The 24297-nt window shown below is 48.6% G+C and overlaps 1 protein-coding gene across 3 annotated transcripts in view; it reads left to right on the top strand.

Moving 5' to 3' along the window:
- TTLL9 (tubulin tyrosine ligase like 9) overlaps nt 1-24297 on the top strand; it is a 73759-nt gene that overhangs the window by 33022 nt on the left and 16440 nt on the right. For 2 of the 3 annotated variants that reach the window (XM_037982905.2, XM_008020249.3), the window contains exons 4-9: nt 4503-4614; nt 5646-5831; nt 16570-16638; nt 18888-18978; nt 20938-20978; nt 21803-21890. In XM_037982905.2, the coding sequence (XP_037838833.1) occupies nt 4503-4614; nt 5646-5831; nt 16570-16638; nt 18888-18978; nt 20938-20978; nt 21803-21890 (587 nt within the window). The remainder of the gene's footprint in view (nt 1-4502; nt 4615-5645; nt 5832-16569; nt 16639-18887; nt 18979-20937; nt 20979-21802; nt 21891-24297) is intronic. The other variant, XM_008020275.3, reaches the window with a different exon arrangement.

Here is a 24297-nt window from a genome sequence, read left to right on the forward strand (position 1 = left end):
TTGAATTTCACCAGTTTTTTCCCACTAACATCCTTTTTCTGTTCCAGAATCCAATCCAGGATCCCACTTTGCATTTAGTTGACCTTTTTTACCTCAAATATGTTTCAGTTCCTTGGTCTTTGTCTTTCATGCCCTTGACAATTTTGAAGAGTACATTGTGTAGAATGTCCCTTGAATTGGATTTGTCTGATGTTTTCTCATCATGAGGTTATGGATTTTGGCAGGAATACTGTGCCCTTTCCAGTGGAACTCATCGGGCATTTGTGATGTCAATGTGTCTTATCACTGGTGACAGTACCTTGATTGACTATTAGATTAAGGTGGTGTCTGCCAGGTTTCTCCAATGTAAATTAACTTTTAAAAAAATAATTAATAAGTATCTCATGGGCAGATACTCTGAGACTGTGCAAATATCTTGTTCCCAACAAACTTTCATGCAATGGTTTTAGCATTTTTTGATAATTCTTTTTTTTTTTTTTTTTTTTTTTTTGAGACAGAGTCTCACTCTGTCACCTAGGCTGGAGTGCAGTGGGACAATCATGGCTCACTGCAGCCTTGACCCTCTGGGCTCAAGTGATCCTGCCACCTCAGCCCCCTGAGTAGTTGGGACTACAGGCCCATGCTGCCATTCCTGGCTAATTTTTGTATTTTTTGTAGAGATGAGGTTTAACCATGTTGACCAGGCTGGTCTCGAACTCCTGGGCTCAAGTAATCCTCCTGCCTTGACCTCCCACTGTGCTGGGATTATTGGCGGGAGCCACCGTGCCTGGCCTTTTTTGAGAATTCTTGCCTAAATCTATTATTATTACAATAATTACAAAATGGTTACTCTCTGTCATTCCTTCTACATGTATTAGGTAGCATTCTTCTGTAGAGAAAGTTTTTCTCTTCCTGCCCCTTATTTAATTATTTAGTATCAGTTTGGCTTATTGCAGCCTATCATCTTGCCTAGAGGTTACCACACCTAGATTTTCCCAATAGGAAGCTGAGGCCCAGAGAAGAGGGCAAGGTCACATAAGTGCTACTGCCTGACAAGACGAGAATCAGGGCTCTTGACTCCTGTTCTAGTGCTCCTTGCACTGTGTGACATGACTTGGTACAAACATCAGGGTGGCGAAAAGGCAGGACTGGGCATCTAGATGAAGCCCCAGCCAGCCAGCCAGGAATCTGCGACTCTATGGTGTCTGAGGGTTTATAGAACACATGGCCATTTCCTTTTTTTTGTTTGTGTGAGATCGAGTCTCGCTCTGTCGCCCAGGCTGGAGTGCAGTGGTGCAATCGCTACAACCTCTGCCTCCTGTGTTCAAGCGATTCTCCTGCCTCAGCCTCCCGAGTAGCTGGGATTACAGGAAACTGCCACCACGCTGGGCTAATTTTTTTAGTTTTTAGCAGAGACGGGGTTTCACCATGTTGGCCAGGCTGGTCTCAAACTTCTGACCTCAGGTGATCCACACACCTCGGCCTCCCAAAGTGCTAGGATTACAGGCGTGAGCCACTGTGCCCAACCAGCCACTTCTCCAGTGGGTTTCCATCAGTTCTTGAAACCGTTCTTGCAAACCACTGTGCCTGGGCACAGCCACAGGGGAGGTTTGGAGAAGGACCAGGCCTCAGATTTTCATGAGTAACTTAGGACAAAATTTGGAAACCGTAGATTTCTGGTTCCAGTGTCATTCTGTTACCATGTGCTTCACGTCACCACATCTGTGCACGGTGTGTGCACCGATGTCCATCTCTGGACATCTCTGAGAGCAGTGAAAGGCTGGGCCTGTCTGCCTGCCTTAAAGCCCTTCTGCACATGGTGTGACATTCAGGAGAAACACCAAACCAGCAGCCACAAGGAGAAACAATTTAAATCTTTAGTTCTAGGAAAATTCCAGGCTGGGTGCAGTGGCTCACACCTATAATCCTAGCACTCTGGGAGGCCAAGGCGGGCGGATCACCTGAGGTCAGGAGTTCGAGACCAGCCTGACCAACATGAAGACACCCGTCTCTACTAAAAATACAAAATTAGCCAAGCGAGGTAGTGCATGCCTCTAATCTCAGCTACTCTGGAGGCTGAAGGAGGAGAATCACTTGAACCCGGGAGGCGGAGGTTGCAGTGAGTTGAGATCGTGCCATTGCACTCCAGCCTGGGCAACAAGAGTGAAATTTCGTCTCAAGAAAAAGGAAAGAAAATTCCAAAGGGAGCTGCATTTACAACACAAGGCTCAACTGCTTGGCCATTGTTCCAGTTGCTATGGCTGTGTAACAAATCCCAAATTTAGCTGCTTAAGACAGCATTGCATTAGGCGCGGGGCTCCTGTGAGTTAGGGACTCTTACAGGACACAGTGGGACTGGCTTGTCTCTGTGACATCAGCTGGGGGCATCAGCTGGGGAGAGTCCAGATCTGGAGGTCACTTGGTGGCAGGAGTAGTCTGAGGGCATCTGACTCACAAGTGTGGCAGTTGATGCTAGCTGTTTGTGGGGATCTCACTAGGGCAGACAGCTGAAGAAAGTTCTCATGGGTTCTTCTTGTGGCCTCACAGCCCCGCAGCCTCTGGATGAGGGATATAGTGTAGGCATATTTTGGAACTACAGTCTGCCCCTGCATCCTCCCCATTGGTCCTGTTCAGGGCCTGTTCATTCATCATCCCAAGGTTATGGCAATGTCTCTTCACTTTTCTCCATTTCTGCCTCAAACCTCCAGATGTCTTTTGAAACTCAGTCTACTTGTCTGTATTAGAGAAAAGGGGTAGGGGGAAAGGGAGACAAACCAAACACTTTTTTTTTTTGAGATGGGGTCTCACTCTGTCACCCAGGCTGGAGTGCAGTGGCACAATCTTGGCTCACTACAACCTCCACCCTCCTGCTCAAGTGATTCTCCCATCTCAGCCTCCAGAGTAGCTGGGACTACAAGTGCGTGCCACCGCTTCTGGCTAATTTTTTGTATTTCTGGTAGAAATGAGATTTCACCATGTTGGCCAGGCTGGTCTCAAACTCCTGAGCTAAAACAATCCATCCACCTCGGCCTCCCAAAATGCTGGGATTACAGGTGTGAGCCAGCACGCCCAGCCCCAAACACCTTTTAATAGGAAAATGGATATACTGTGGTATGTTCACCCAGTGGAATGGGAAATGGCAATTAGAATGACTGAATTAGACTCCTATGTATCAAAAGGATCGATCTCCAAAACAAAAGTTTGGTGGGAAAAAAGCATGTTGTGAAAAGAAACAGACGGGAGTGGTTGTAACCACAGAGCTTGGACTCTGGAGCCTGAGACCTGAGTTCAAATCCTGCTCTGCCGGTAAGTAATAAGTATTAGTGTTAGGTTTAAAATCATGACAAACAATGCCATGTGCCATGATGCATGGATATACACATATATACATGATGAAACTATAAAGTCACTGCAGGCTGGGCACGGCGGCTCACACCTGTAATCCCAGCATTTTGGGAGGCCAGGGCGGGTGGATCACCTGAGGTCAGTTCCAGACCAGCCTGGCCAACATGGTGAAACACTATCTCTACTAAAAATAAAACATTAGCTGGTTGTGGTGGCACGCACCTGTCGTCCCAGCTACTTGGGAGGCTGAGGCAGGAGAATCGCTTGAACCTGGGAGGCAGAGGTTGCAGTGAACCAAGATCACACCACTGCACTCCAGTGTGGGCAACAAAGTGAGACTCCGTCTCAAAAAAAAAAGCCACTGTATAGAAATGATAACACACCAAACTCAGGCTGATGGTTTCCTTTGCAGCAGGAGAGAAGAAGATAGAATCAGGCAGGGATAGACAGGGGGCTTCAGTTATATCTGTACTTTTTTACTTAGAAATAATTGTGAACAATCATGGTGGTGTTTTATTTCCTGTGGCATCTTTTTCAAGCTCCTCCTCCCAGCACCCTAGCACTGGCACCCAGATTTGGTAGATTGGCCCGGTTTCCTCTCCCTGGCATGGTGGTGGAGAATGGGATCAGAATTTGGAGCCAGCAGAGCTGGGTGTGGGTCCTGCTGCTGCTATGTCCTCGGTGAGCAAGGTCATCCTGCCTTAGAGCTCTGGGGATGATCCGAGTCACCTTTGGGGGCTGCTCTGAGGATCTGGTGAATGGAGAGTTTTGTGAACTGGGAGGGGCTTGCAGAAGTTAGCTCATTCCACTGTGGGCTGCAGGCGTGGCAACTGGCAAGAACAAGTGAGGCTGAGTGGCTGTCGCATCACAGAGAATCGTAGGGACTGTGGTCTGGGGAGGGCATGCCCTCTCTGAAGGGGTGGCCGCTCCTCAGCCCAGCCAGGAGACACTCTGGGAAGCCAGCCACCTGGATTTTTGTGGGAACAGTTCCCTGGTTTTTGCTCTGGTCTAACAAAGGACATTTAGGCCAGTGACACCACGGCCACTTCCAAGAGACTCCAGAGGGATATACTGCTGCGTACCCTTCCTCAAATGCCCTCGGCAGCACCTCCCTGGGCCCTGCAGTGCCAAGGTCCTCAGATCATGACCTTTATCCCCACCCCCAACTGCAACCCCAGCGAAGGAGAGTGGGATTTCTACTGGTGCGATGTCAGTTGGCTCCGGGAGAACTTCGACCACACCTACATGGATGAACACGTGCGGATCAGCCACTTCCGGAACCACTACGAGGTAAGCTGGGCAGGCAGGAGGGGACTAAGCCAACCAACTCATGTCACTGGGTGTGGCCATGAGCTGGAGCTGGTACAAGGATCAGAACGGAAAAGTGTATTGGAAAAGTGTATTAGAATGTGGGAGGCAATGCCGGGTGGGGAGTATGCGGGCTAGACCTATGGAGAGCCAAATGGTTTGGGGGTATAGGGATCTAAAGCCTGAGGATTGGAAGTCACAGGCTGGTTGGAGTTTCAGCACCAAGATTTGAGGAGCAAGCTGGTTTGAGGGTGCAGGGTCTGAAGGGAGAGGATGTATGAATGATTATGGTGATTTCAGGGTGGAGGCAAGTTGAGAAGTTTGGGGTCTAAAGATGGGAAGGAGGTCTAGAAGGGACAGGACTGGAGGAGGCTGTGGTGGGAGATTTTTAAAGGTTAGTGTAGCTTAGTGGTTAGAAGCATGAATTTTTTTTTTTTTTTTTTTTTTGAGATGGAGTCTTGCCCTTGTCACCCAGGCTGGAGTGCAATGGCACAATCTTGGCTCACTGCAACCTCTGCCTCACGGGTTCAAGTGATTCTTCTGCCTCAGCCTCCTGAGTAGCTGAGATTACAGGTGCTCACCACCACGCCTGGCTAATTTTTATTAGAGATGGGGTTTTGCCATGTTGGCCTGGCTGGTGTCAAACTCCTGACCTTGTGATCTGCCTGCCTCGGCCTCCCAAAGTGCTGGGATTACAGGTGTGAGCCACTGCGCCCAGCCAAAAGCATGAATTTTGGAATCAAGACAGGCCCTGGTCAAATCCTGGCAGTGCAGCACCTTCATTGGATAGCTATGAGCAATTGACTTAATTTGTCTAAGCCCCAGTTTCCTCATCTGTGAAATGGGGATAATTCTTGACTAGCAAGCTCTTTCTGGGTCAAAGTTACTCTTACTGTTGCTATTTTGTGGGCCAGAGCATGGAGGCTGTAGGGTGGCTGGTGGATGTGTGTGACTGGGAGGGGAGCGGGGCTGTGAGCAGGAGCTAATGGCTGCCTGTCCTTCCCGCTATCCAGCTGACCCGGAAGAACTATATGGTAAAGAACCTGAAGCGGTTCCGGAAGCAGCTGGAGCGCGAAGCGGGAAAGCTGGAGGCAGCCAAGTGCGACTTCTTCCCCAAAACCTTTGAGATGCCTTGCGAATACCATCTTTTTGTGGAGGAGTTTCGCAAAAACCCAGGAATCACCTGGATCATGAAGCCTGTGAGTGCCCAATGCCCGGGGCTGGTGGGAGGGAACAAGTCCCAGGCACCAGAGCAGGGATCAGGTGCAGACACTGTCTGGGAATTCAGCTTTAGATGCAGTCTGCCTTCCCGAAGGGCCAGCTTTAGCTCCTCTTCTCTGCAGTGTGTGGACCCAGCAGCTATGGCTGCCAGCACACAGTAGGTGCTTAATGAGTGTTTATTGAATGCACAAGTGATCTTAACACACCAGGGCAGGGAATTTGGAATCTGTCTTCCTGACATGCCAAGTGCTTTACCTGCGTTACCTGAATCCTCATAGTGACCCTCGGGGTAGGGATCAACAGCCCCATTTTGGCAATGAAGAACTTGAGGCCTGCTTATTCAAGCATTCCACAAATACTTACTGAGCATGTGTCATGTGCCAGACACAGACCCAGGTGCTGAAGACACAGCCCTCAGCAAGTCAGCCTGGGTATCTGCCCTTTTTGCGGGCAGACAATAAGGAAACAGAGGAGACCTATGTGGTTGCAGTTGTGCTGTTATTAAGGAAAATGGTGTCAGGAGAGGGATCCACAGGAGGCTCTTCCTGGCTGGGCAGGCTTCTCTGAAGAAGTAAGAGATGGGACTCTGAGGCCTAGCCCCTTGTTCAAATGCTACTGATACACTTACTAGCTGTGTGGCCTCAGGCAGCTTACTTACCTTCTCTGTGCTACAGTTTTCCCGTCTGCAAAGTGGGATTACTATAATACCTATCACCTAGTCTTAGGGTACTAAATGAGTTAACACAGGTAAAGCACAAAGTAAGTACTCAATAAATGAGAGTTGTTGTAATAAGAATTAGTATTGAGCTGCAACCTGAAGGATGCCTAGGAGTCCCCCTGGAAAAAAGTAGAGATAGGGAAGAGTATCCTAGGCTGAGGGAACTGCATGTGCAAAGGCTTGGTATCAGGAGGCAGCCTATTGGGGCTCAAAAATCTGAGTGGGGCCGGGCATGGTGGTTCATACTTGTAATCCCAGCACTTTGAGAGGTCAGTGGATCACTTGAGGTCAGGAGTTCGAGACCAGCCTGGCCAACATGGTGAAACCCCATCTTTACTAAAAATACAAAAATTAGCCGAGTGTGGTGGTGGGTGACTGTAATCCCAGCTCCTTGGGAGGCGGAGGCAGGAGAATTGCTTGAATCTGGGAGATGGAGGTTGCAGTAAGCCGAGATTGCCCCACTGCTCTCCAGCTTGGGTGACAGAGCAAGACTCCATCTCAAAAAAAAAAAAGAAAAGAAACTGAAGGAAGGTGAGGGCAGCAGCACACCTACCAATCACTCAGCCCTTTCTGGTGCCATGATAGTCACTCACCACAAAGCCACATGCTGCTGTAGCCTTGAATGGCATCATCAAAGCCCTCTTATGTTTCCAGGCCTGAGAATGTTCCAGGCCCCAGGGAGGGAGCGGGAGGGAGGAGGGAGCAGACCTTTCCTGTGGAGCTGAAGACTGATGTTGGCTGATGCAGATTTAGCCAATAACACAGGTGCTTGGGGGGCAACTGACATGGGGCTGACAAAAATAATGGATGCTCCCAACGGGCACGGAGCCAGGGTGTACCTGCCTCCCAGGTTCTTCCCTGGCCCGTCCTGCCTCTCCTGTGTCCAGGGAAGACAGTGAGGAAGGTTGTGGCTGCAGCAGTAGGGATTAGGCTGATGCGCACGGAGTTCTGTGACCCACCGGGGCGGATTCCAGCTCCCAGCATTATCCTCTCAGACAAATGGTAATTTGTGCTAATTGGGAACAGCACTTGCATATTAAATTGATTCCATTCCCAGCCCACAGCCTTTGTTAGCAGCAGACGCAACGGCAGCTACAGCTGTAATTAAGAGGAGGCATCTTGGCGCTGTGTGTCTGTGCGTCTGTGTGTGTGTCCTGTCTCCCAAATCGTGAGGCACCCTGTCTGGGGAGTGGAGAGTGGGTGCTTCTGTGCTTCTAGTCATTTCTGGCCTGGGTTCTAATTCTGTGTCCACCGCTTACAAGCTATATGACCCTGAGCAGGTCACCCAACCCCTTTAAGTCCCTCTGGGCTCATTTCTTCATCTGTAAAATGGAATTAATGAGTGTGTCTACCTTACAGGGTTGTGAGAGAATTCAGTGAAGTTACACACGTTCAACACATGAATTATACAAGTTATATAAAGGGCTTGGCACTAAGTGCCTAATAATTGACCACTGGTATTTCCAAGAGTCCAGGGCTCAAACCCTACAGTGCCTGTGCAGCATCCAGGGACCTGGTTCAATGCAGAGCCTGATTCACAAGTCTGGGTGGGGCCTGGGAATGTGCATTTCTACCAGCTCCCAGGACCTGCCAGTGCTGCTGGTCTGTGCATACACTTTCAGTATCGAGATTGTGGAGCAGCGGTTCTCAAACTTGAGGGTGCAACAGAATCTCCTGAAGAGCTTGTTCAGGCATCCCACCCACCACCCCAGAGTGTCTGATTCAGTCAGCCTGGTGGGGGCCTGAGAATTTGCATTTCTAGCAAGTTCTCAGGTATAGCAGTCAGGGTTCTCCAGAGAAAGGAAAGCGTGCGCGTGTGTGTGTGTGTGTGTGTGTGTGTGTAAGGAATTGGCTCATACAATATTGTGAGGGTTGGCAAGTCTGAAATCTGCAGGGCAGGCCAGCAGGGTGGAGCTTCAGGCAGGATTTCTGTGTTACAGTTTTGAGGCAGAATTGCTTCTTTTTCAGAAACACTCAGTTTTTACTCTTAAGCCCTCAACTGATTAAATGAACACCCCCCCATGCTATCAAGGATGGTAACTTAAAATTAATGATTACAGGCCGGGTGAGTGGCTCATGCCTGTAATCTCAGCACTTTGGGAGGTCAAGGTGGGAGGATCGCTTGATCCCGAGAGCTTGAGACCAGCATGGGCAACATGCAAGACTTAGTCTCTACAAAAAAATACAAAAATATTAGCTGAGTGTGGTGGCATGTGCCTGTAGTGCCAGCTACTTTGGGGGCTGAGGTGGGAGGACCGCTTGGGCCTAGGAGGTTGAGGCTACAGTGAGCCGAGATCATTCCACTGTACTCCCGCTTGAGTGACAGAGTGAGACCCTATCTCAAAAAAAGCTAATAATTGCAGATGTTAATCACATCTACAAACTACCTTCAGAGAAACATCTAGACTAGTATTTGACCAAGCAACTGGGCACCATAGCCTAATCAAGTTGACACATAAAATTAACCATCACCCCAGGTTCTGAGGGTGCTACTGGTCTGAGTACCACACTTTGAGAACCACTGGGTTTCAGTATTAATTCCGAGATCTTATTTGGATTCCGTTCAGGACGAGAGAGTGTTAAAAACAGAACATTGCCCTAAATTTGGAGAATAGAGGGAGAAGAGTCCCCCCAGTCCCTCCACTCTTCCCATAAGGCCTGTCTTTGTGACATGGTTGATCTTTGCCCACCCACAGGCGAAAGTTTTCGCATAGTTGCTGTGGCCCGGCCAGTCACAGGGCAGCCCTCGGGCGTCTCCTCTGCATTGTCTTCCTGGTGTCTGCCAAGTCTTCATCTTCCTCATCAGTGGCAGCAGAGCAGCCCAGGACTCAGAAGGGAGCAGGCAGCATCATCCCCTCTCCATCACCCTGTGGGGACCCTCCTCCCACCAGGCCACAGCCCCAGCCCATCTTGGAGCTCTTAGGGGAATATAAGAACAAACCCAAGAGGGTCTGGCATTTAAATGTCCAGTGTAAACACTGCATTGCTCTTAACTTTTTTTCCCATGGAAGCATTCTCCCTTGCCAGCAGTTCAGGCCGGCAGTGTTGCTGGGGAGGTGGGCAGGACACTGACATGGGTCATGGGACCACTGTGACTCCAGTATGCCTTGTGGTGCGGGGAGGTGGGTGCTTGGCTGTCAGGGACTGGGCTTGGCTGTCAGTCTCTCTGTGTGCCCTGCAAGCTGCTCAGGGACAGGGCCTATCTATCTGCTCACCCTGTGTCCACCAAGCTGGTCTAACACTTCACACTTGCGGCAAGCGTTCTTGGCAACCAGGGGGCTGTTCTCAGCCTTGGGGGCCTATTTCCAAACTGCAAGGCAGGAAGAGCCACATTTTAACATTCCATTACACTAGTTTACCCCAACCAGAGCTTCTCAGAATTTTTCACTGAAACTTTCTAAGAGTTGGGATGCTTTGCTTAGTAAATAATAGAAAATCCAAATAACAGTAGCTTAAACAAGAGGGAAAGACTTCTGTACTGTTTTTATGCCATGGGCCTCTTTGACATCTGGTGAAATGTGTGGACCCTATCACAGAATAGTGGTATTTTTTTTAACCACTTCATTGAAACATAATTGGCATACAAAAAGCTGTGCATATTTAATGTAGACAGCTTGATGAGTTTGGAGATAAGCATGTACCAATGAAAGAGTCGTGGTTTTAAAAGCAGAAAATACAGTACATTCCATTATAAAAGAAGGCAGCTATATGAAAAGCCATTATCAAACTGTTAGTCTGGGTTCCCCAATAAATGGATGCCAAGAAAAATTAAACAGTTTGGCTGGTGAGAAAAAATGGGGAGGGAGCTAGCAGGTGAGACTGGGAGAGAAGTCAGGCCTCCAAGGAAGGAAAGAAAGAAGAGAGGGAGGGAGGGAGGAAGATTAGAAGCCTTTGGAAAGTTCATCAAGGCCCCTGGGAGGCCTCAGCCAAAGTTGGCTGTCAGGAGTCCACTGTCTCTCAGGAATGGCCGGTCTTCATATCCCCTGGGGCTCAGTCACTGACTGAGCAGCCCTAGCAAGGCACTCTGGCAAACCAGCTAGACCTCAACTGGAAGCAGCTGGCACTCTCAGTCAGTTACTCTGTTGGAGGCCTGCAAGGTGCATTGTCATGGGCACCACACAAGCTATTACAAAATTCTTTGTGCTATAGAAATATATGCGCTTTTCATTAACAATTAAAGAGGATCTAACAGCAGGCCTCACAGCTACCATAATTTCAAAGTCAGGAGGAGCATAAACAATATTTTGAGATATCTGCAACAATTGTAATATGATATCGAAATCACTGTGATCTCTTTTGATGGCAAAGTCACGGGCATGGCTAACACTCCTATGATTTGTTGCATTCCTAATAGAGAGAAATGTGAATATCTGGTTAGTGGTTAATGAAAATAAAGACGAAAAAAAAATTTTATTTTATTTACATTTACAGACACTGGGGAATTTTTTTGAATGACGAAAAGCCGACTCTAGGGATGGTTTATTGGGTGGCTTAACAACCCCACCAATTCCCAGCCCAGCAGGCTGGCCGCTTCTCCCGGGCCCCTCTTCACACCTCCCCTGCCTTGCGAATAAAGGAATGCCCTGGCCTCATGTCCTTTTTGAAGAAGACACACATTTTTCCCAGAAGTCCCTGCAACAGGCTTCCCGTAGCATCCTGCTGGCCCCTGCCTGAACTAATCACATGGCAATCACCGTGAGGGCTCAGACCGCCCCAGAGGACAGGGCCACCGGGAGGAGTTGATCCAGATGGGTTCTGTTGGCAGAGGAGAGGAGGGCATGGCTGCGAAACTGGCTGTATTCCACACCCGATGAATGCTACGTGAGGAATGCAGCCCCCAGCGACAGGGCATAGGGTGACAAGGGGACAAGGACTTTGGTTGGCCACAGCTGGCACAAAAAGTTATGGCTCATTCTGATAATCCATTCAAATAGTGGTTTCCAATAAAAAATATATCTTTTTATAAAACGCATAATATGGCTGGGCGCCATATCTCACGCCTGTAATCCCAGCACCTGGGGATGCTGAGGCGGGTGGATCCCATGAGGCCATGAGTTTGAGACCAGCCTGGGCAACATGAAGAAACCCTGTCTCTACAAAAAATGTAAACATTAGCCAGGTGTGGTAGTTCCCACCTGTAGTCCCAGCTACTCAGGAGGCTGAGGTGGGAGGAGTGCTTGAGCCCTGAAGGCAGAGGTTGCAGTGAGCTGAGATGGCGCCACTGCACTCCAGCCTGGGTGACAAAGCAAGACCCTGTCTCAAAGAAAAAAACATAATATAAAAATATTTCCCTCCCAAACCATCAAGTAATAGAGATGTCCCCAGAAGTAGCAATGTTTATCATGTGATTTTGTGTATCCCTAGCACTTTGCAAGAGGTATATGAGCCCCAGGTTTGTGTAGCACAGATTTAACTATCTCGGATTTGTCACCCGTTGGCTGGGTGACCTCCAGCAATGTGTTTGGCCTCTCTGTTCACTGCTCTCGGCTGCAAAATGGGGATAACATTAATGTTTATGTCAAAGGTGTGTGTTTTTTTCAAGCTTTAATGAGGTAACGTGTGTAAATCACGGTGCCTGGCACTGAGTAAACACCTGGTAAGTATTAGCTGCTGGCATTGCCATTGTTATGAACCATTTTACTAAAGTTCGTATTCTGATTATCTATTTCAGAGAAGCAAACCACTCCCAGACATAGTGACTTGAAACAACAGTAATGTCTTATTTAGTTCATGAGCCCCCAGCTTGGGCAGCGCTTGACGGGGAAGGCTCATCTATGCCCCAGCATCCACTGAGGGCTGGAGGATCCCCTTCCTAGCCTGCTCACTGGCTGGGCTAGCAAGTAGGTGCCGGCTGTTGGCTGGGAATTCAGCCAGGGTTGAGGGCTGGAAGACGCAGTTGCCTTCCAGGTGGGCCTCTTCCTGTGAGCTGGGCTTCCTCACGGGATGGCTGCTGGGTTCTGAGGGCGACCATCCTGAAAGAGAGAGCCAGGTGGAAGCTATATTGCCTTTTATGATCTGGCATTGGAGTGCACACATCACTTCTGCCATAGGCAATTAGTAGAGACACTTTCAGATTCAAGGGAGGGGACATTGACTTTACCTCTTGACAGGGTTCTGGAGAACATATGGGACTGGAAATATTGTCGTGGTTGTTTTTGGAAACTGCCATCTGCTGGATGTATTAAGTGATTTCCTAATCAGTATTAGGTGATTTCCATCTCACCAACCCCAATGTAACACCATGCAGGTGCTTCATCTTCCATTCTTTAGGGTTAGTCCCTTAGGAAGGCACCTCCTGTAACAGTCGTGTCGAGTTACTAACAATGGCCTTAACAATAAAGGCGTTTTGTTATCTCACAGAACTAGAAGGCTGAGGGTAGGCAGATCCAGGTTTGGGGATGTGCTCCATAATGCCACTAGAGGCCCAGGCTCCTTCTCTCCATCCACTGTGCAGCCTGTGTGCTGGCTTTTTATCATCAGACTTGTCACCTCATAGACGTGACATGGCTGCTGCAGTCACAGGCATCATCTCTGCAGACAGTAGCATTCAAAGAAAGAAGGAAGGAGGCCAGGACTTTTCTTCCCGACCCCCTTTCTCCCCAGCTCCTTCCCTAATATTTTTAGAAAGGAGAAACATCTTTCCTAGAATCTCTGAACAAATGTCTCCTTAGGTCTGATTGGCTAAAACTGGTCATGAGGTTTCCACCAACTGCAAGGGAAGCTGGGAAAACCTACATCTGGCCTTTCCAGCCTCCCTCATGAGAGGTGGGCTTTGCTAGCAAGGAAGAAGAAGAAGGAAAGTGGCCATAGGGAAGGCAGCCAATAGGGTTGGAGATAGGGGTTACTAGATCAAAGAGTATGAACCTGAAAAGATACCTTTTAATTGAAGTTTAATAAACCATAGAAGAGTAGTCAAATTATAGGGGCACAGTATGAATTTTCACAAAGTGAATCCACTCAAATAACCAGCACCCAGGTCATAAACAGAGCATTCCCTACCCCTCAGCCACCCTCTTAGGCCCCCTTCCACTCACTCACAGCCCCCCAAGGCACTAAACAGCATAGGTTTGCTTTGTCTACTTTTGGACTTCAATTAATTGGAATCTTATAGGATGAGTACCTTGTGTCTGGTTTCTCTCCCTTGACATGTTTTGCAGTTCATTCTGCTGTTGTGGGTAATTGTACATTACTGTCATCTTTATATACTATTCCATTGATTAAATATTCATCCATTGGGTAGTCTCCGGGTGGAGCTATTATGATAGTGCTGCTATGGGTGTCTGGGGCCATGTCCATGGTGACATGTACAGACATTTCTGTCATGTAGGTCCCTAGGAGAGGAATTTCTGGGACCTAGGATAGAGGATGCCTATGTTCAGCTTTAGCGGATGCTACCAGTTTCCAAACAACATACTCTCATACCAGCAGTGTGTGCAAGTTCCAGTTTCTCCACATCCTCACCAATACTTGGTATTGTCTGTCTTTAATTTAACCATTCTCAGGTAGTATGTAGTAGTATCATACTGTGATTTTCATTAGTGTAAGAATTAAAGAAAGAGGAGAGAAACTCGAAAGGTGGCTCGCCAGTCAAGACAGGTTTATTTTAGAGAAAACAAACCTGAGAGGAGCCTTCTGGCTGAGTTAGGTCAGAGCCACACTTTCTTACAGACTTAAGAGTTTTTTGTTTTGTTTTGTTTTGTTTTAAAGATGGAGCCTCGCTCTGTAGCCCAGGCTGGAGTGCAGTGGCGCGATCTCGGCTCACTGCAAGGTCTGCCTTCTGGGTTCACACTGTTCTCCTGCCTCAGCCTCCTGAGTAGCTGGGACTACAGACACCCGCCACCATGCCCAGCTAATTTTTTGTATTTTTAGTAGAGACGGGGTTTTGCTGTGTTAGCCAGGATGGTCTCGATCTCCTGACCTCGTGATCCACCCACCTCAGCCTCCCAAAGTGCTGGAATTACAGGCATGAGCCACTGTGCCCCAGCCAGATTAAGAGTTTTTAAGGATTCAGGGTGGGAGAATTTATTAGAAGCTTGGACTGCTTCTGTGTCTCTTTGTTGTGCTTATCTGGGAGGGAGGGTTGTGTGTCTGTTCCCATACATCTTTCTGCAGCTGCAGGCATATCCCCCAAGTCTGCTTTTAGCTTCCCTATCTTAGTGCACCTGAAGGGAAAGGAATGTGCTTATTAAGACCCACTGTTTTACTGGAGTCCATTGTATGAGGGTGAAGTTTGGCAGTTGCCCAAGAGACTTTCCCCCCCGCCTCCCTCTGTGCCTGAGCTGTCTTATCTGTGTTTTACTGTCTGCTCTTTCTGGCTGTTCATAGTTAGAAGAGAAGTGATTTCCCTGGAATGCATGAGGCTAGAAAGGGAGCTGGAACTTAAAGTGGTGGTGTTTGTCCGAGATGATGGTGCTCTTGTTTTGTCAATTAGCACTTCTCTGTTGGTGAACTCTCTGATGAAGTTGAGTGCCTGTTCTTTTCTTTTCTTTTTTTTCTTTTTTTTTTTTTTATAAAGACAGAGTCTCACACTGTTGCCCAGGCTGTGCAGTGGTGCAATCCCTGACCACTGCAGCCCTGCTCTCCTGGGTTCAAGTCATCCTTCCACCTCCACCTCCCAAGTAGCTGGTACTACAGGGGTGCACTGTCACACCCAGCTAATTTTTAAAATTATTTTTAGTAGCCATGAGGTCTCAAGGTCTTACTACGTTGCCTAGGCTTGTCTCAAACTCCTAAGCTTAAATAATCCTCCTACTTCGTCCTTCCAAAGTGCTGGGATTACAGATGTGAGTCACTGTGCCCAACTTATTGTATGTTTACACTGGCAATCTTCTTTCATAAAATGCCTGTTCAAGTCTTTTGCAAGGCTGTGAACTGTTGGAAGCTCCTGATGCACACTGATTAGTTGCTTTCTAAAATTGCTATGCACATTTGGCTGCCCCTGAGCCACCACCACTATTCCATAGAGTTTTTGGCACCCAGTCTTCTGGGCATACACAACCCTGAACCAGGGTGCACAGCATGGCAGGCAGAACAGGGGTCCTTCGTGCAGTTGACAACCTGTACAACCACACTTGACAACCCTGCCTGCCCCTACCTTGTACAGAGAGCCTCAGGTGGGTCAGGTGGGCCATGTTCAGAGGAGAACAGAAGGAAATGAGAGTTTGCAGTTATGCTGGAGGTAAGATGGCTTGGGGGACCTGCTCAGTTGCTGCAAATACCTAAAGGACTCTTCTGGACCCAGGAATCAGCTTTGTTCTAGGAGGTCCTAGAAGCCAAAGCCAGACTGGCCAGTTTTAGCTCAACACAGGTTAGGCTGTGAACGTTCTATGAGGTCTGGGTTATTGCATAAAGCTCAACATACAGTATGCACTTCATATATACCTTTTGGATGACTACTTAACAAAGCTATCCTGTAACAAAATGGGCTGTGTTTGGCGTGGGTTGGGGGAGGTAGTGAGCTCCTAGGCACTGTGGGTGTGCAAAGTCAGGCAGGAGGACTGTTGTCCTTCTACAATAGTAGAAGGGGAGTAATGCCTTTGTTGAGGACCACTGCATATGAAATCAAAGATTCTGTCAGCCCCTGGACTCTGTGAAGCTATGAATTATCCATGCTGGGTTTCAGTAAAGGCAGGCTGATTTCAGTATTAGCCGAAGCAAACCCTAATTAGGAAGGCAAATTGATTTCCAAAAAAAGAATTGGATGATATGTTCCCAGGACTGTTAGAAATGGCTTTTTAATTGTCTGTTCTTTTGCATTATTCATGCAAATGTATGTCTTTGTGAGCTAAGTCAGTCTGCCTCTTTCCCTCGCTTCCCTCTCTCCCTCTGCCAGGGTTAGCACCTTCTCTGTTCCAGCCCCTTCAGTTAGCCTTCCTCTGGGGATTTGGGGGCTCATAAGGAAAAAGAGACAGATATGCTGGGGAGAGCCTCCAGCCATGGGGGCCAATGAAGAACCATGCAGAGCTAAGAGCTGGCTTTCTGCGCCCACCCCACCCCAGGTAGCCCGGTCACAGGGGAAAGGCATCTTCCTCTTCCGCAGGCTGAAGGACATCATGGACTGGAGGAAGGTGAGCCTGCCTCTTCCCCTTCCTCCCTGAACCCTCCTCTGACCTTGCCAGCAGGAGGGGCCCCTCCTTCCTGCTGTCAAAGCTCAGAGGGCTGGCAGAGAAACTCTGCCCACAGGTCTGCCCATTGGAGCAGGGTCTCCAGAGCCAGGTTGTTCAGGTTCAAATCCTGACCTTGCCACTCAATCACTCAATAGCTGTGTGCCCTTGGGCAAGTTACTTCACCTGTCAGTGCCCCAGTAAATGTGAATGGTAATTGTACCTGCTGAGGATGCAGTGAGCTAATAAATACACACACCCACACACATACACACACACACATTCTCACACATACCCACACACCCAGCACAGTGCCTGGCACTCAGTGCTCGATGCACATTTTTTATCTGAGCCTCCTGCTCATGTGGCTGGGGAAAGTTTGGCTGACTCTTCCTCAGGGCCTAGACTGAGCCTCGGGGGCAGCTCCCTCCCAACCCCAATCCATTCTTGTCCCAAGACATGGTGCAGTAGAAATCCTGATTCAAATCCTGCCTCTCCCACTCAGCAGATGTGTGGTCTTGAGAAAATGACCGAAGCCCTCTGAACCCTCTGAATCCGAGTGGTGACGATGGTGCAGGGTGGGTGGGAGGAGCAGGATGGCTGAAATCCTATAGGACCAGCCCCTGCTGTACCAGGAGGTGAACAGCAGTGCTCAGTGTCTGGACTCCTCCCATGAAACTGTCAGGGCACTGCAGGGAAGAAGCTCAGCAGCCTGGAGGCCCAGCCTGCTGGAGCACTGTCAGTCCCTCTGGCAGCCACGTGAGTGGCTGGGCCCAGGTCCCAGGAAGGCAAGACCTGGCTGCTTCTGTCTTAATACAGCTAAGTGGGGAACAATGGTGGGTGGAGCAGGTCTACCCTGAGAGCCAGTGCTGCCTGCCATTGTTGGGGCTGTTGTGTCACCCATTCAAGTGTGTGACCCTTGTCTTTGAATGAAGGGGACAATAGGTGGGAGAGGCATTTGCAGCCTGTGAGGTGCTGTGCAGATGCATGAGAGCATTGCTGCCTTCCAGAGCTGGGCTGGCAGGTAGAGAAGAAGGAGCAATGCCCTTGGGGGCATGGTGTAAGCAGCACTGTCCAACAGAACTTTCTAGAGAGATGGAAATGGTGGATATCTGTGCTCTCCAATGCGGTGACCACTAGCTACATGCAGGATGTTGAGCGCTTGCCATGTGGCTGGTGTGACTGAGGACTGGATTTTTAATTTCATATCCTTTTTAAAAATTGTGGGCTGGGCGTGGTGGCTCACACCTGTAATCCCAGCATTTTGGGAGGCTGAGGTGGGTGGATCACTTGAGGTCAGGAGTTCAAGACCAGCCTGGCCAACATGGTGAAACCCCATCTCCACTAAAAATACAAAACTTAGCCGTGGTGGCTCTCACCTGTAATCCCAGCTACTTCAGAGGCTGAGGCACAAAAGTCGCTTGAACCCGGGAGGTGGGGGTTGCAGTGAGCTGAGATCATGTCACTGCACTCCAGCCTGGACAACAGAGCAAGACTCATTTTCAAAAAAAAAAAAAAAAAAAAATTGTGGTAAAATATGTAGCATGAAATTTACCATTGTAACCTCTTTTAAGTGTGTGGCTTTGTTACATTAAGTGCATTCACATTGTTGTGCAACCACCACCACCGTCCATCTCCAGAATGTTTCATCTTCCCAAACTGAAGCTCTGAAACTGTTAAACACAAGCTCCCCATCCCCTTCTCTCCCCAGCCCCTAGCAGCCCCCATCTACCTTCTATCTCCATGAACTCGACTACTCCAGGCACTTCATCTAAGTGACACCAGACAATATTTGTCCTTTTGTGTCTGGCTTATTTCACTTAGCCTTATGTCTTCGAGTTTCATCCATGCTGTAGCATGTAATTTCATTTACTTTTCATCAAGGTAAATGTGAATAGCCTCCTGTGGCCAGTGACTGCCCTACTGGGCAGCACAAGTCTAGAGGTTAAACACGCAGGCTCTGGGCCCAAACCGTGTAGGTTCACATCCCAGCAGCACCACTAACTGACTATGTGAACTCGGACAAGTTACTCTCCCTTTCTGTGCTTCTAATCTGTGAAATGGAAATAACATTAGTACTTACCTGATAGTAAGTACTAATAGGGTTGATTTAAAGATCCAATGAGCTACCCCAAGTAGTGTCTAACACAATGCCTAATACATAGGAAATGTTCCATAAATAAATGTTCAATTATTATTATTATTACAACTAGGACACAAGAAGCTCTGATGACCAGAAAGATGATATTCCTGTGGAGAACTATGTGGCTCAGCGTTACATTGAAAATCCCTACCTGATAGGAGGTGAGACGGCTGTCTCTGCTCCTGCTCTTCCATTGCATGGTCATCAGTCAGTCAGTCAACAAGCTTTGACCAGCAGCCTGCCAAGGGCCCAGCCTGACACCAGGCATGAAGGGTTGCGTGGAAAAAGATGGGTTCTGCAGTCTCCCACCTCCAGCCATTGCCTGTACAGTTCTCTCTGCCCAGCATGTCCATTCCACTCCCTTCTTGGTTCAGGAAAATTCTCCTCCTTTAAAAACTAACTTATTCATTCATGCATTTATCCAACAAATATTATAAAGTACCTACTTGGTGCCAGCACTGCCCTGAAAACTGGCTACCCCCCAACCCTGCTCTCCTGGAGCTTACACCCCTGATGAGCAGGCTGCAAGAAACCAGAAAACAAACCACGGGACGGTCCCATGCAGTGCTGGGTGTTAGGAAGTCAGTCAAGCAGAGCAATGGGACAGAGAGTGACATGGGGGCCAGGAGGTGGACACGTGAGCTGAGACCTGAGTGACAACTACGAGTCACTGTGGGTAGATTTGGAGGGAGAGGAATGCAGGGAGGAGGAATTGCAAAGGCAGAAGGCCCTGAGGTGGAACCCAGCCTCCTGCCCGCAACCTTGGTGAGTTTCCCCAGGCAGGCCAACATCTGCTTTTCTCACTGGGGCTCTGGGAACTACAGGCACATCAGGCATGTGGGACGTCATTGCAATAGTGTTAATGCCTCCTCCCACGTCCTCTGGCAATTACCTTCCCCAGGGGGAAGTCCCTAGGCCTCTTCTCCTCTCTCCCCCATAGTGACCCCATCCTGTCTGTGGCTTAAACACCACCCAAAGGCCAGTGACTCCCAGCTTTCTGTCCCCAGCCGAGACCTTGCCCCTGAACCCCAGATCCTAATGTCCAGCAGCCTGTGACATCCCTCTTGGGCATCTGCCAGCCACTCAAACCCAACACATCCCAAATTCTGCCCTCCCATCCCCCCACCACTCCTCAGCTTCTCTGTTGGGGACACAGCTAGAAGCCAGGAGCCATTCTGGGTGTGTCCCTCTTCCCCTGCCACATCTGGTTCTCACCAAGCTCCTACAAGCTCTTGAATCTGCCTGGCCGCTCCTCTCACCTCCACCCTGGGCCCAGCCACCATCCTCTCCCTCCTGGACAACCACACCTGCTCCTTCACTGGCACCTGCTGCTGTTCTGCCCACTTCTCTCCACCTCAGCGTGGCAGCCAGAGGGAGGAGACACCCTTCCATGGCTTCCCATGGTTTGTGAGACAAAACCCCAAAACTGCATGGGTCATGACCTCTGCCAGCCTAGCCGACCTCATCTCCTTCCATTCTGCCCTTGGCCCGAGCTCTTTCCCCCTCCAGGCCTCTGTTCTCGCAGTTCCTCCTGCCCAAGGTCCTGCACCACTCTGGGCTAGGCAGGCACCTTCACTCCATGAAGGTCACCACTCCCCATGGGGGTCTTTGACCAATGAGTTTCAAGCCTTTCCCCCATGTTGACCCCCACACACCCCTCCCCCGCCTCCCGTTATTCTCTCTTTATACCTTGTGCAGTTTTTTTGTTGTGTTTTTTTGAGACCATGTCTCGCTCTGTCACCCAGGCTGGAGTGCATTGTCATGATCAGAGCTCAGGCAGCCTCCATCTCCTGGGCTCAAGCGATCCTCCTGCCTCAATCTCCAGAGCAGCCGAGACTACAGGTGTGCACCACCACGTGAGGCTAATTTTTTGTAGACACAGTCTCACTATGTTGCTCAGGCTGGTCTTGGATTCCTGGCCTCAAGCGATCCTCCTGCCTCAGCCTCCCAAAGTGTTGGGATCACAGGCATGAGGCACTGCACCTGGCCCCTTGTGTCGTTTCAGCGGGAGCTTCATGAAGGCGGGGTTTCCTGTCTGTCCACTGCTATTTTCCCAAAACCTAGCACAACGTCTGATGATCAATATTTGTGCACAAATTCTTTCTTTCTTTGCCTGACAGGCCGCAAGTTTGACCTGCGTGTCTATGTGCTGGTGATGTCGGTGAGTAACGAAGGTGGGGTCCCTCTTCCAGCAGGGGTTAAAGGGTGGCTGGACTAGGGAGATGGGGGGAAGAGGCCTGGGGGTACCTTGTATGAACTTGTCTGGTCTTATCTCTGCCTGGGAGAGCTCCGAGGGACATCTAGGGATAGGGTGGGGGCAGGAAGACTTATCTGAGGTTTACCATTTTAGATGCCCCAAAATTTAGATTTGCCCTCTCTCTGCCCTTCTTTATTCATTCGGTCATCCACAGCAGACATTTATGGAGCACCTACTAAGTACCAGGCCCTGGCACTTAGCAGGTTTTATCTCATTCAGGCCTCCTAACAACGCAGAGAGGCAGGTTCTGTTATTATCCTCCCTTTACAATGAGGGAACAGATACAGAGGTTGTGTACCTTGCCCAAAGTCACACAGTTGGTGAGCAGCAGAGCTGGGATTCAAATCCAGGTAGCCTGGCCTCAGAGCCTACTCTCTTAACCAGGGAGTGGCTATGTTCCCTCCACCCATTCATTCATTCCTTCATCCAGCCAACGTTCAAATCTTTTTGCTGGGCACAGGATATGGAGGTATCTGAGGCAGACTCCACCCCTGTCCTCCTGGACCTCACCTTCATTTTGTTTCCTTCTGTATCCCCCTCCCCCTGGGGGAAAGGAGGGGACAGAATCAAAGAAGGCTGGTGTAAAAGCAGGTGCCTGAAGGATGATTTGGGAAAGACAGAAGGGCACTCCGGGTGGAGGAAACGGTAGGTGCAAGAGCTAGGCGGTCTGAGAGTGCCTGAATATATTCCCTTTCCCTTCTCTCTCTCTGTTTCCACCTCTGCCTTAGTACATCCCGCTGCGGGCCTGGCTCTACCGGGATGGCTTTGCCCGATTCTCCAACACCCGCTTCACGCTGAACAGCATTGATGACCAGTGTATCCTGGGATCCTGCCTAACCACCCCCAACACACCTACCCCTTCCCACACTCTGGCCGGTCGCAAGTGAACTCCTTTGTCCCACAGATGTTTGCTGAGTGCCTGCTGTGGTCTGGGCACAGGAGACAGTGTATGAGACAGGTCTGGTCCCTTCCCTCTGGGAGCTTCCAGTCTTGTGGGGGTGATTCCGTGGGAGAGGCCAATTCTGCTTAGGACAGCTCACCACAAACTGCTCTGCCTAATGATAGTTTTGGTGCTATGGCTAACATTCACATTTACTTATATTCCTAGGGTTGGACAGTTTTAGCCCTTTGGAGAACACTTTATATGCCTGTTTCTTCGGTGCCTAGTCATTGGCTCACTCATTCATTCAAGCATAATGCTATTTTCACCCATCTGATTGGCAAAGACCAAAAGTTTGATAACACGTTGTCCTGGTGAGGCTGGGAGAATACATATGTTGCTGGCGGGTTTGTAAATTGATTGGTATGACTTCTTTGAAGACAATCTGGCAAAGATCTGTTAAAAGACAAATGTACCTATCCTGTGACCCAGCAATTCCCCTTCTGGGATTTTATCGTCTTACAAGTACATCTGCAGTATAAGACAAGACAGGCTTCAAGGTTATTCACTGCACAGTCTTGTCTGTGAGAGAAAAAAATAGGGAACAATGAAATGAATGTCTCCTTTATACAGTGGAATACTATGAAGCTGTTAAAAAGGAATGGGGAAAGTGCTTTATGTCCTGATATGAAACGATTTCCAAGATGTATTGTTAATTGGGAAAAAACAAAGTATGTCTAGAACAGTGTGAAAGTATGTTCTCATTCATGTTAAAAATTATATCTGGCCAGATGTGGTGGCTCACACCTGTAATTCCAGCACTTTGGAGGCTGAGGCAGAAGGATCACTTGAGACCAGGAGTTCAAGACCAGCCTGGGCAACATAGTGGGATCCTGTCTCTATGAAAAAAATAAAAATAAAAATAAATTAGCCAGATGTGGTGTCACATGCCTGTACTCCCAGCTACTCAGGAGGCTGAGGTGGGAGGATCACTTGAGCCCAGGAGTTCGAGGCTGCAGTGAGCTGTGATTTTGCCCCTGTGTGCCAGTCGGGGTGACACAGCAAGACCCTGTCTCAAAAAAAAAATTCTCTTTCTCTCTCTATATATATGTTTGCTTATCTGTACATAGACATCTCTGGAAGAACAGACAAGAAGCTGGGTGCGGTGGCTCACACCTGTAATGCCAGCACTTTGGGAGGCCAAGGCAAGTGGATCACCTGAGGCCAGGAGCTGGAGACCAGCCTGGCCAACATGGTGAAACCCCATTTCCACTAAAAATACAAAATTAGTTGGCATCGTGGCACCTGCCTGTAATTCCAGCTACTAGGGAGGCTGAGGCATGAGAATCCCTTGAACCTGGGAGGCAGAGTTTGCAGTGAGCTGAGATCACACCATTGTGCTCCAGCCTGGGTGACAAGAGCAAGACTGTCTCAAAAAAAAGAAGCTGGAAATAGATGTAGCCTTTGGGAAGAGAAATGTGAGTGGAGACAGAGGTAGAAAGGAGATGGTTCCTTACATACATTGTGTGCGTTTCAACTTTTGAGCAATGTGAATGTATTATCTGGTCATAATAAACACATCAAAAGAAGATCTTTAGGCCTGAGCCTCAGAGGAAAAGAGGTAGAGAATCCAGTAATATTTAGGAGGCAAGTGGGCAGGACCAGATGACCTGCACATGGGAAAGATGGAAATAGGGGTGACGCTACCCAGCTTCGGGTGTGGGCAACCCAGCCAATGCTTTTAGCCCATGTGCACCTCTCTGTGTTAATTTTCCCATTCAGTTGAGTGCGTGTCCAAGGTGATGCATGTGCATTGCCTGCATGTGAGACTGGGATTAGACCTTTCTGAGTATTTTTTGCAGTTTGTTTTTTTCTATTTTGCCAACGTCAGCACTTCCAGTACATTCATTTTATTTTGTAATTCTAACAAGCATTTATCATATGCAAGTCATCGAGTTTTTTTGGTTTGTTTTTTGTTTTTTACTAAAGTTAAATAATACATGTAAAGCACTTAAAACAGTGGCTGGCCCAGAGTGACCTCTCAGTAAATGTTAGTGGTCCTCCTCTCCCACTTAAAAATGTTTGCACAGCTCTGGGCATCGTGGGGACTTTTTAAACAAATCAAGCCCTCTCCCGAGGCTAGTTACTAGTTAATGAGGCTTTGCTGTTTTCACAGTGAGTAAATACACATTTTCCACCCCTTCTTTTATATTGTTTAAAATTTTTAATCTTGAAATATTAATAGAAAATAATTTCCTATAAATAGAAAACTGCAGGAAAGACTATAACAACCCATGCATTTACCATCCAGATTTAACAGATTAATATTTTATCATATTCACA

This window comes from Chlorocebus sabaeus, chromosome 2 (genome assembly GCF_047675955.1).
Source record: "Chlorocebus sabaeus isolate Y175 chromosome 2, mChlSab1.0.hap1, whole genome shotgun sequence".
In the NCBI taxonomy this organism is placed as follows: Eukaryota; Metazoa; Chordata; class Mammalia; order Primates; family Cercopithecidae; genus Chlorocebus; species Chlorocebus sabaeus.